The 12408-nt window shown below is 45.2% G+C and overlaps 1 protein-coding gene across 1 annotated transcript in view; it reads right to left on the bottom strand.

The window, feature by feature from the left end:
* Positions 1–3835: 3835 nt before the first annotated feature.
* The window catches only part of ENKUR (enkurin, TRPC channel interacting protein), a 36170-nt gene continuing 27597 nt past the window's right edge, over positions 3836–12408 (bottom strand). The window contains exon 5 of the mRNA XM_038755831.1: positions 3836–4114. Coding sequence (XP_038611759.1) covers positions 4079–4114 — 36 coding nt within the window. The 3' untranslated portion in view covers positions 3836–4078. The remainder of the gene's footprint in view (positions 4115–12408) is intronic.

Below are 12408 nucleotides of genomic sequence, written 5' to 3'. Positions count from 1 at the left end.
GCCTCATGCCCCTCAGTCCTGCCTCATGCCCCTCTGCCCCGTCTTACGCCCATCAGCCCCGCCTCATGCCCCCCACCCCACATATCCCTCAGCCTCCCTCATGTCCCTCAGTCCTGCCTCATGCCCATCAGCCCCGCCTCATGCCCCTCTACCCCGCATATCCCTTGGCCCCCCCTCATGTCCCTCAGTCCTGCCTTATGTCCCAGCCCCGCCTCATGCCCCTCTATCCCGCCTCATGCCCCTCTACCCCGCATATCCCTTGCCCCCCCCATGTCCCTCAGTCCCGCCTCATGCCCCTCAGCCTCGCCTCATGTCCCTCAACCCTGCCTCCTGCCCCTCTAACCTGCCTCCTGCCCCTCGGCCCCGCCTCATGCCCCTCTACCCCGCATATCCCTCAGCCCCCCTCATGTCCCTCAGTCCCACCTCATGTCCCTCAGTCCCGCCTCATGTCCCTGAGTCCCATCTCATGCCCCTCTGCCCCACCTCACGTCCCCCAGCCCTGCTCACTATGTGCAAAGCACTGTTCTAAGCGCTGGGGGGATACAAGGTGATGAGGTTGTCCCATGTGGGGCTCACAGTCTTCATCCCCATTTTACAGATGAGGGAACTGAGGCACAGAGAAGTGAAGTGACTTGCCCAAAGTCACACAGCTGACAAGTGGCAGAGCCAGGATTTGAACCCATGACCTCTGACTCCAAAGCCCGGGCTCTTTCCCACTGAGCCACGCCCACCTCATGCCCCTCTACCCCTCATATCCCTCGCCCCCCCCCATGTCCCTCAGTCCCCACTCATGCCCCTCAGCCGGCCTCATGCCCCTCAGCCCTGCCTCATGCCCCCCAGTCCCATCTGTCCCTCAACCGCAAGGAAGGAGGCCTTCCCGGACTAGGAGGCCTTCCTAGACTGAGCCCCTTCCTTCCTCTCCCCCTCGTCCCCTTCTCCATCCCCCCAAACTTACCTCCTTCCCTTCCCCACAGCACCTGTATAGCTGTATGTATGTTTGTACATATTTATTACTCTATTTATTTATTTATTTATTTATTTTACTTGTACATATCTATTCTATTTATTTTATTTTGTTAGTATGTTTGGTTTTGTTCTCTGTCTCCCCTTTTTATACTGTGAGCCCACTGTTGGGTAGGGACTGTCTCTATATGTTGCCAACTTGTACTTCCCAAGCGCTTAAGTCCAGTGCTCTGCACACAGTAAGCGCTCAATAAATATGATTGATTGATTGATTGATTGAACCGCTAGCCTCCCTTCATATCCCTCCGCCTTTCCACACTCCCAGTCGCCACTTGCCTCTACTCTCCGTTTTCATCGTAACCCACCGCCCTCCTCATGTCCCCCCTCCGCCTCTCCCCTCTCTCCTTTCGGGCGGCCCCCAGGGGTTTGCGCTGGGCTACCGTTTTTCCTCCCTCTCCACCTTCCCTCGGTGTCCAAGCCTTCCTCATCCTTAGGCCGGGCAGCACGCCTTTATTGCTCATGCTAAATAATAATAATGATAGCATTTATTAAGCGCTTAGTATATGCAAAGCACTGTTCGAATTGCTGGGGAGGTTACAAGGTGACCAGGTTGTCCCACGGGGAGCTCACAGTCTTAATAATAATAATAATGGCATTTATTAAGCGCTTACTATGTGCAGAGTAGTGTTTGAAGCACTGGGGAGGTTACAAGGTGATCAGGTTATCCCACGGGGGGCTCACAGTCTGAATAATAATAATAATGGCATTTATTAAGCGCTTACTATGTGCAGAGTACTGTTCGAAGCGCTGAGGAGGTTACAAGGTGATCAGGTTGTCCCATGGGGGGCTCACAGTCTTAATAATAATAATAATAATGATAATAATGGCATTTATTAAGCACTTACTATGTGCAGAGTACTGTTTGAAGCGCTGGGGAGGTTACAAGGTGATCAGGTTGTCCCACGGGGAGCTCACAGTCTTAATAATAATAATAATGGCATTTATTAAGCGCTTACTATGTGCAGAGTACTGTTCAAAGCGCCGGGGAGGTTACAAGGTGATCAGGTTGTCCCACGGGGGGCTCACAGTCTTAATAATAATAATAATGGCATTTATTAAGCGCTTACTATGTGCAGAGTACTGTTTGGAGCGCCGGGGAGGTTACAAGGTGATCGGGTTGTCCCACAGGGGGCTCACAGTCTTAATAATAATAATAATGGCATTTATTAAGCACTTACTATGTGCAAAGCACTGTTCTAAACGCTGGGGAGGTTACAAGGTGATCAGGTTGTCCCACGGGGGGCTCACAGTCTTCGTCCCCATTTTACAGATGGGCGAACTGAGGCCCAGAGAAGTTAAGTGACTTGCCCAAAGTCACACAGCTGACAAGTGGCAGAGCCGGGATTTGAACCCATGTAATATTTGAACCACGTAGCGTTGTAGTCTCCCAAACGCTTAGTACAGTGCTCTGCTCACAGTTAGTGCTCAGTAAATAGGATTGACTGGCTGACGGTTAAGTGTCCTGTCCAAGGTCCTTCCTGCCTGCCTCTCTGCGGGGCAGACGCGACCCTCCCCAATCACGGTTCTTGGGGGGCAGGGGTCCATACCTGAGTCAGGACCATTGCAGCTTCTCCACCACGTCAAAGTGATCGACGCCAGCGATGTCCTCCAACGAGACCGCCCACCCTGCTGAGCTCAGAGCCTCAAAAAATTCCTGGGCCTTCATCCCCGTTTTACAGATGTGGTCACCGAGGCCCAGAGAAGTTAAGTGACTTGCTCAAAGTCACACAGCTGACAAGTGGCGGAGCAGGGATTTGAACCCATGACCTCCGACTCCAAAGGCCGTGCTCTTTCCACTGAGCCACGTTGCTTCTCTGTTAAATGCATCTTGTCGCCACCTAAAGAAGTCTTCTAGCAAGTGTCAGGGGATGCTCACTCTAAAAGCAATCGCTGTGCCCAACCTGATTATTTTATAACTAGATAAGCAGCACCGTGGCTCAGTGGAAAGAGCACAGGCTTGGAAGTCAGAAGTCGTGGGTTCTAATCCCTGCTCTGCCACTTGTCAGCTGTGTGACTTTGGACTTGTCACTCAACTTCTCTGTGCCTCAATTCCCTCCTCTGTAAAATGGGAATTAAAACTGTGAGCCCCACGTGGGACAACCTGATTACCTTGTATCTACCCCAGCACTTAGAACAGTGCTTGGCACATAGTAAGCACTTAACAAATACCATCATCATTATTATTATTATTATTATTATCATTATTATTATTATTATTACTAACTACCCCAGGGCTCAATACAGTGCCTGGCACATAGGGAGCACTTAACAAATACCATTAAAAAGTTTAAAAATAAGCAAATGCCCCAATAATAATGAAGCGCTTACAATGCACCAAACATTACGCCGTATGCTGGGTTAGGTACAACATAATCAGAGATGAGCGTGGCCCAGTAGATAGAGCACCAGCTTGGGAGTCAGAAGGACCTGGGTTCTAATCCTGCTCTGCCACTTGTCTGCTGTGTGACTTTGGCCAAGTCACTTAAATTATCTGTGTCTCAGTAACCCCATCTGTAAAATGGGGATTAGGCCTATGAGCCAACCCCATGTATGACATGGACTGTGTCCAACCTGATTAACCTGTAACCACCCCAGCACTTAGAACAGTGCTTGGCACATAGTAAGCACTTAAACAAATACCATTAAAAAAGATTATTAAGACATAGTGTTTTAAATATGTAACTCAAAAGTTCTTATTGAATGAAGTTAGATTGCAACAGGAAGCAATGAGAACTTCAACTGAGGCAACCTGGTAAATAGCATTTATCTATTTGACAAGGGTGAGAAGTAGTTTGTGAAAAGAATGGCTTTATTCATTTTATTACCTGCGTATCTCTGTTGGCCGCAAGGGAGAACAGTAAACATTGTGTGGAGAGGTAAATTTTATACAATACTCATTCACAAAGTCATATTAATACAATATAAAAAGAGCTGATGGGAACAGGGCAAAATCCAGAAACACAAATCTCTTTTCAGCTGACGGACTGTTCAACAGTCCACACCCATTTTATTTATTTTTTTTTAATTAATGGTCTTGTTCATTCTTGAAAGCATTTCAGCAGTAGAGGTCTGTTACAGAGAAAACTTCCTTCTGTGGAGATATCAGAATTCAATTCGTATAGAAAACTTGGTAACACCACAATTAAAGCAAGAAAGACATTTTAATTAGTCTATAAAATCTCTATCAAATAGACCCTACAATTTCCGGCCTGAAAACTGTTGAAATCCACTAATGGATTTTCTACACGCTTGGATCTGCACCCTTTAGGCACTCGATACCAGCCCCACAGCATTTATGCACGTATCCACCTGCCTCTCTCTCCATCTATCATATTTATTGAGCGCTTACTGTGTGCAGAGCACTGTACTAAGCGTCTACATCTAGACTGTAAGCTTGTTGTGAGCAGGGAATTTACCTGCCAATTCTCTTATATTGTACTCTTCTAAGTGCTTAATACAGTGCTCTGCACACAGTAAGTGCTCAATAAATACCACTGATTGATGAATCTTAGTAACTCCACATGGTTGGTCACAGAGTCCCCAGTTAGGCTCTGGATGTAGACCAAACCCCTGAAATAATATTTATTCTTATTAATAATAATAACAATAATAATAATGATAACTTTGCATCGTTCAGAGCAAAGCACTTATAGATATTACATAATTATTACATATTACATATACATATTACATATAAAATATTACATAAATGAGAAGCAGCGTGGCTCAGTGGAAAGAGCCCGGGCTTTGGAGTCACAGGTCATGGGTTCAAATCCCAGCTCCGCCAATTGTCAGCTGTGTGACTTTGGGCAAGTCACTTCACTTCTCTGGGCCTCAGCTCCCTCATCTGTAAAATGGGGATGAAGACTGTGAGCCCCCCGTGGGACAACCTGATCACCTTGTAACCTCCCCAGCGCTTAGAACAGTGCTTTGCACATAGTAAGCGCTTAATAAATGCCATCATTATTATTATTATCAATGAAAGCAAAATTAATTACGGTGCTAATTACGGTATTTCTTAGGCACTTACTATGCATCAAGTACATAGTAAGTGCTTAACAAATGCCATTATTATTATTATTATTATTATTATTATTATTATTATTATTATTAAGTACTGTACTAAGCGCTGGGGAAGAAACAAGTTAATCAGGTCAGACATCATTCCTGTACCATATGTTGCCAATTTGTACTTCCCAAGCGCTTAGTACAGTGCAGGGGCACACAGTAAGCGCTCAATAAATACGATTGATGATGATGATATGGGGCTCGCAGTCTCAAATAGGAGGAAGAACAGGTACTGAAAAGTGGTAAGAAATCTTCTCCTAGAGATGTAGGCTCCAGGTCTATTTCAATAGATCTGTCTGAGAGAGAACAAACGACCCAGAATATGCAAAAGTCCTAATTGGTATGCAATTAGTGTAGTATCTCCCCCTTCCTGGCCCCTTCTTGGGATCAAATAGGGGGCTGGTGATAATAATGGCTCTGCTGTGTTGTCCAGCTGGCTCCCAGCTAGATAAGTCAAGTCGGGCGGGCCTTGTTCATAATCAAAACTTGAAAGATGACCGTTTCACCGCCAATTTACGGTCCAGCATGAGCTTTAGAGGAGATCCCTGGACTCGTGCAAACGCCTCAGACACGACCGGGGGACGGACACCGGTTCTGGGCCGGGGCGAAAACTTGATTCCACGGTCCCCTTCTCACTGGATCAGTACTTGGGTGGTTGAGGCGGACAAGAGCAGTGGTGTTGTACGCTCCTCCAGAGCCCAGGCCCTGGCAGCAGTACTGGACTCTCTTGGCCAGCATAAAGCAGCCATTGAAAAGGACACAGCTGCAGGAACTGGGGAGGATGGGGGGGAAGCGGGGGGAGCGAGTACTAAATAAATCCTCAGGGTGGGATGCAGAAGTCATGTGTGACCCCAGCATGATACAATGCATTTATGAATGAAAAGATTAGCACCTAATGGCGTGGCAGCAGTTCATGCAAAATTAATTGGCGCTGCAGGCATTGCTTAAATTCCTTCCGTAAAGGGGTTGGCTGCAGAAAAAGGCCTCCTTAATTGACAGTTGTAGTAGGGAGATCAAGAATTCAATGGCATGGGGAATTGAATTATTCGCTCATCTGAAACTGTGTTCCCTCCAGATTAAGGACGAAACCTTAAGGGTCAAGTCTGAGGGTCTAAAAAAATCAATCGTATTTATTGAGCGCTTACTGTGTGCAGAGCACTGGACTAAGCGCTTGGGAAGTACAAGTTGGCAACATATAGAGACAGTCCCTACCTAACAGTGGCTCATAGTCTAGAAGGGGGAGACAGAGAACAAAACCAAACGTACTAACAAAATAAAATAAATAGAACAGATATGTACAAGTAAAATAAATAGAGTAATAAATATGTACAAACATATATACATATATACAGGTGCTGTGGGGAAGGGAAGGAGGTAAGATGGGGGGGATGGAGAGGGGGATGAGGAGGAGAGGAAGGAAGGGGCTCAGTGTGGGAAGGCCTCCTGGAGGAGGTGAGCTCTCAGTAGGGCCTTGAAGGGAGGAAGAGAGATAGCTAGCTAAAAAAGCACTCCATGTCATGGCAGTCGGGTCGGTTTGGATCCGATCCCAAGGGTTTGGGTCTGGACTGGGAAGCTGCCCCCCAGCCTCACTCATCTCTGGTCTGGAGGAACTCTGGGAGGCTGGTCTGGTTCTAGCCTTGGGATTTTTATCTGGAAGTTTGGGTCTGCTTTATAGGACGACCTCACAGGTTCCCCGGCGTATCTAAACAGCTGTGACTATCCATAGAGAAGCAGCATGGCTTAGTGGAAAGAGCACGGTCTTGGGAGTCAGAGGATGTGGGTTCAAATCCCGCCTCTACCACTTGTCTGCTGGGTGACAAATCACTTACCTTCTCTGTGCCTCAGTTACCTCATCTGCAAAATGGGGATTAAAAGTGTGAGCCCCATGTGGGACAACCTGATTACCTGTATCTACCCCAGTGCTTAGAACAGTGCTTGGCACATAGCGCTTAACAACATAATTATTATTATTATTCTTGAGAGGGAACCAGAGAAAAAAGGGCTTAATTGGGGAAGTCCTCTGGAGGAGATGTGACCTTAATGGGGCTTTAGGTTCTAATTGATGGGATATTGCTTATATTCCTGGATCTTCCTCGGAAGCACAGTGGCGTTCCCCTGTAGCACCTATGCAGTCCTAACCTGCCCAAGGTTTGAGAGAAAAGAAATGAAGAGCTGGATATTTTCAGTGGAGGAGTTTTTTGTTTTTTTTCAAATGACATTTTTCAAGTGGAACATAGTAAGCCCTTAACAAATACCATTAAAAAATGGCATCCGCTGAGCACTAGAACCCCTATCTCCTGACTGTCAGTCCTCTGCCACTAGATCACACTGCCTCCACATAATAATAGTAATAATAATAATGGTATTTATTAAGCACTTACTATGTGCAAAGCACTGTTCTAAGCGCTGGGGGGGGATACAAGGTGATCAGGTCATCCCATGACAGACAACCTTACTAGCACAGTTTCATTTCCTGTGATTTTACTGAATATTTATCAAACATTATTACATTTCTAGTAAAGGAATTTAAACTAAAGGAGGCCTGGAATGCCCTCCCTCTGCCCCTCCGCCAAGCTAGCTCTCTTCCTCCCTTCAAGGCCCTGCTGAGAGCTCACCTCCTCCAGGAGGCCTTCCCAGACTGAGCCCCTTCCTTCCTCTCCCCCTCGTCCCCCCTCCATCCCCCCATCTTACCTCCTTCCCTTCCCCACAGCACCTGTATATATGTATATATGGTTGTACATATTTATTACTCTATTTATTTATTTATTTATTTTACTTGTACATTTCTATCCTATTTATTTTATTTTGTTGGTATGTTTGGTTTTGTTCTCTGTCTCCCCCTTTTAGACTGTGAGCCCACTGTTGGGTAGGGACTGTCTCTATGTGTTGCCAATTTGTACTTCCCAAGCGCTTAGTACAGTGCTCTGCACATAGTAAGCGCTCAATAAATACGATTGATTGATTGATTGATTGATTGAAAGCCTATTCCGTAAAAGTCAAATTTTGGTAGGATTGAGCCCCGGTAAGTGTGTTTAGTACAGAGCATTCTGTGCCATGAGATTGGAAGTCAGGAAGGCACTACATTCGTTCTTTAATGTCAATCAATTAATCAGTGGCATTTCTGAGCACTTACTGCGTGCAGAGCACTGTACTAAGCGCTTGGAACCTCGAACTCTTAGTTCAGTATTCCACAGCACATGACCTCATAATGAATACTTGTTGGTTGACCATTCCAAATTGGGCACTTCATGGTCCTGTATCACCACTTTGACAACTGGTATTTTGATTCTCACCAGTGTGAGAGAGCCGCAGCCCTGCAAACTGGAGGTCCTGGGTTCAGGTCTCGGCTCCGACACCCGTTCCCTGTGTGGCCTTGGGGAAGCCGCTTCACCTCCCCTTGCCTCAGTTTCCCCAGCTGTAATCTGGAGATAAGAATACCCGAACCCTACCTCGCAGGGGTGTTGCGAGGAGTAAATACCTGATGCAAGGCACTTTGGTAATAAAAGCACCACACAGAAACACCTAGACTGTGAGCCCTCTGGGGGACAGGGACAATGTCCAACCTGCTACCCTTTTATCTATTCCCAGCACTTAGAACACTGTTTGACATAGTAAGCGCTTAATAAATAATCAATCAATCAATCAATCAATCGTATTTATTGAGCGCTTACTGTGTGCAGAGCACTGTACTAAGCGCTTGGGAAGTACAAGCTGGCAACATATAAAGACAGTCCCTACCCAACAGGGGGCTCACAGTCTAGAAGGGGGAGATGGACAACAAAACCAAACATACTAACAAAATAAAATAAATAGGATAGATATGTACAAGTAAAATAAATATAGTAATAAATATGTACAAACATATATACATATATACAGGTGCTGTGGGGAAGGGAAGGAGGTAAGATGGGGGGATGACGAGGGGGAGAGAAAGGAAGGGGCTCAGTCTGGGAAGGCAAGGGAATAAATACCATTATTCTTGTTATTATCATTACTATTATTACATTTGTTAGGCACTTACTAACTGTCAAGCACTGTTCTAAGTGCTGAGATGGATATAAATTAGTCAGGTAAGACAGACCCTGTCTCACATGGGACTCACGGTTTAATGAGGAGAACAGGAACTGAATCCCCATTTTAATCAGTCGTATTTATTGAGTGCTTACTGTGTGCAAAGTGCTGCACTACGCACTTGGGAGAGTACAATCTAACATTATAACAGTTGGTAGACATGTTCTCCGCCCATTACAAGCTTTCAAATGAGGAAATTGTGGCACAGAGAATGAAGTGACTTACCCAGGGTCCCACAGCAGGCAACTGGCGGAGTTGGGATTAGAACCCAGGCCCCGGCTCTTTTCACTAGGCCACACTGCTCCTACTCATTCAAAATTCAGCCTTTAAATGATTTTTTAGTTATATTCAGGGACACTTTAGATATGCAATTTGACCCGCTCTCTGCACGTTATTTGAACTTAGCTGTCGGAGACATTGCACAGAAGTTTCGTTGCTAGCTTGGATTTTTTGGTTCTTTCCAAAATACACTGAGCAACTGCAAACTTTTCTAAGTATGTGAATCACAGATAGTTTAAGAAAGTATGTGAAATGCTTGCCAACATAATAAGGGTCTGTTACTCCCTCAGTGGCAGCCCTGTTCTTCACACCAAAGCCTGGGCAGTCTGGATTTTTAATCCAAATGACACCAAGCCCCTTATTATGTATGGTCAACGAACCTCCCTGCTGTTGTTAGATGATCTGTTGTTTCAAGAATGCCTTTCAGGGGCCCCCAGATAATCAGCTTCAGTTGATTATTCAGGATCTGGGTATCCAGTTTGTGAATTCTCCAGTCACCTTGCTTTTCTTCCTCCCTAACCTTTAGCCATTTCGTTACTCCACGAGAGCGGGGACAAGGACAGGAGAGATGGCGAAACTCAATTTTACTACTTGTACTTTTACTACTTCTGGGAAAAGCTTCGGTGGCAAGATAGCTTGAAATGTTGTCCCAAATCCTGTCCATTCTTTGCTCCCCTTCTGCCACATGAGAACTGGGGGAGCATCTGCTACACTACAAATCTGCTTTAATTGTGCTTTCACAGATGCTTAATATAGTTCATAAATACCACTGACTGATTTCTTGTTTGGCCTAATTCTAGGAAAGAAAGGTGGGATGTTTACATCCCTGGTGATGCCCAACCAGGATGTTCATAAAATTGTTACATGATTCTAGCCATCTGAATTGTACAGGGCTTACACCTGGGTAACATCAATATCTCTAGGATGCATCAGTTGGTCAGTCAGTCAATCATATTTATTGAGCACTGTGTGTGTAGAGCACTGTACTAAGTGCTTTGGAGAGTATAATACAACAGACACATTCCCGGCCCATGACGATTGGTGAACACACCAATATACAATCAGTCAATGGTATTTATTGAACACTTGGGAGAGTACAACAGAGTTGTAAAACATGTTCCCTGCCCACAAGGAGATTACACTCTAGAGGGGGAGAAGACATTAATCAATCAATCAATTGTATTTATTGAGCACTTACTATGTGCAGAGCACTGTACTAAAAGAGTTAGCAAAAGAGTTAGCAGACACATTCCCTGACCACAACGAGCTATTTATCTAAATAAATTAATTACATATATGCACATTAGAGCTGTGGGGTGGAGAGTGGGGTGAGTATCAAGTACACGTGTAACGATAGGACATGGAGGCACAGGGAGGAAAATTTCAAAGGTGCATGAAGAAGCAGATTCTGTCTGCTTACATCTTGTTTCGGTCAATCCAGGGAAAAGAGTCATTTGTCTCAAAGACCCTCTACTTTGCAAATTATGAGCAGAGCAGTGTTTATACACCTAGCCCTAGCACTGGCGCATATCTCAACTTTCATTCATTTACACTTAATGATCTTTTCATCTGGCAAACTCCTGCTATCAATTGTTGTTTTGTTGCTTTCCTCCTGCTCTCACTCTCTGTAAATAATGTTTGCCTATCTGACACCCCTTTTATATTGTAAGCTTCTTGGTGGCTGGGAATGCATCTTCCACTTTTATTGTTCTCTCCCAAATGGTGAGTGTAATAACAATAGTTATGGTATTTTTAGGCACTTAATACGTGCCAGGCACTGTAACTAACTGTGGTGGATACAAGCAAATCGGATTGGACACAGTCCCTATCCCATGTGGGGCAGTCTCGATCCCCTTTTTACAGATAAGGTAACCGAGGCACAGAGAAGCAAAGTGACTTGCCCAAGGTCACAGAGCAGACAAGTGGTGGAGGCTGGATTAGAATCCATGTCCTTCTGACACCCAGGACCATGATCTATCCACCGTGCCATGCTGCTTCTCAGTGTGTGAGCCCGTTTCTAGACTTGTGAGCCCGTCGTTGGGTAGGGACCGTCTCTATATGTTGCCGACTTGTACTTCCCAAGCGCTTAGTACAGTGCTCTGCACACAGTAAGCGCTCAATAAATGCGATTGAATGAATGAATGTAAGGTTCTGCTCACCACACCCAATACTGAGCTCTATATACAGAAGGCATTCATCCTCCCTCCCAGCCCCACAGTAACTATGTACATATCTGTAATTTATTTTTATTTATATTAATGTCTGTCTCCCCCTCTAGACTGTAAGCTCATTGTGGGCAGGGAATGTGTCTGTTTATTGTTGCATTGTACTCTCCCAAGCATTTAGTACCGTGCTCCGCATACAGTAAGCGCTCAATAAATACGATTAACTGACTGACTAAATACTAGTGATTAAGTGACTGCATTTTGATGCCTGATTTTAAAAATGTAAATGAATTCCTTAGGCCGGCTCCAATAATCTTTCTAGCCAGGGCTCAGGAGGGGGTTCATTCATTCATTCAGTGGTATTTATTGAGCGCTTACTGTGTGCAGAGCACTGTGCTAAGCGCTTGGGAAGTACAAGTCAGCAACATATAGAGATGGTCCCTCCCCGACAACGGGCTCACAGTCTAGAAGGGGATTTATGGAGATCAAGAGTAATTACTTCCTTTAAGACGGAGACTTGGATGCTTCAGGACAAATTCCCTAATAGAGCAATAAGGTCCGCATCTAAGACTGTTCTACAGGGCCACGTAATAATAATAATAATAATAATAATAATAATAATAATAATAATGATGGCATTTATCAAGCACCCACTCTATGCAAAGCATTGTTCTAAGCGCTGGGGAGGCTACCAGGCGATCAGGTTGTCCCACGGGGGGCTCAGTCTTCATCCCCATTTTTACAGACGAGGTAACTGAGGAACCAGAGAAGCAAAGTGACTTCACCTGGTCTGAACACGCTC

The sequence above is a fragment of the Tachyglossus aculeatus genome, chromosome 13, assembly GCF_015852505.1.
Source record: "Tachyglossus aculeatus isolate mTacAcu1 chromosome 13, mTacAcu1.pri, whole genome shotgun sequence".
In the NCBI taxonomy this organism is placed as follows: Eukaryota; Metazoa; Chordata; class Mammalia; order Monotremata; family Tachyglossidae; genus Tachyglossus; species Tachyglossus aculeatus.
The sequence above is the reverse complement of the archived record's forward strand: the minus strand, read 5'-3'. Positions and strand labels throughout refer to the sequence as shown.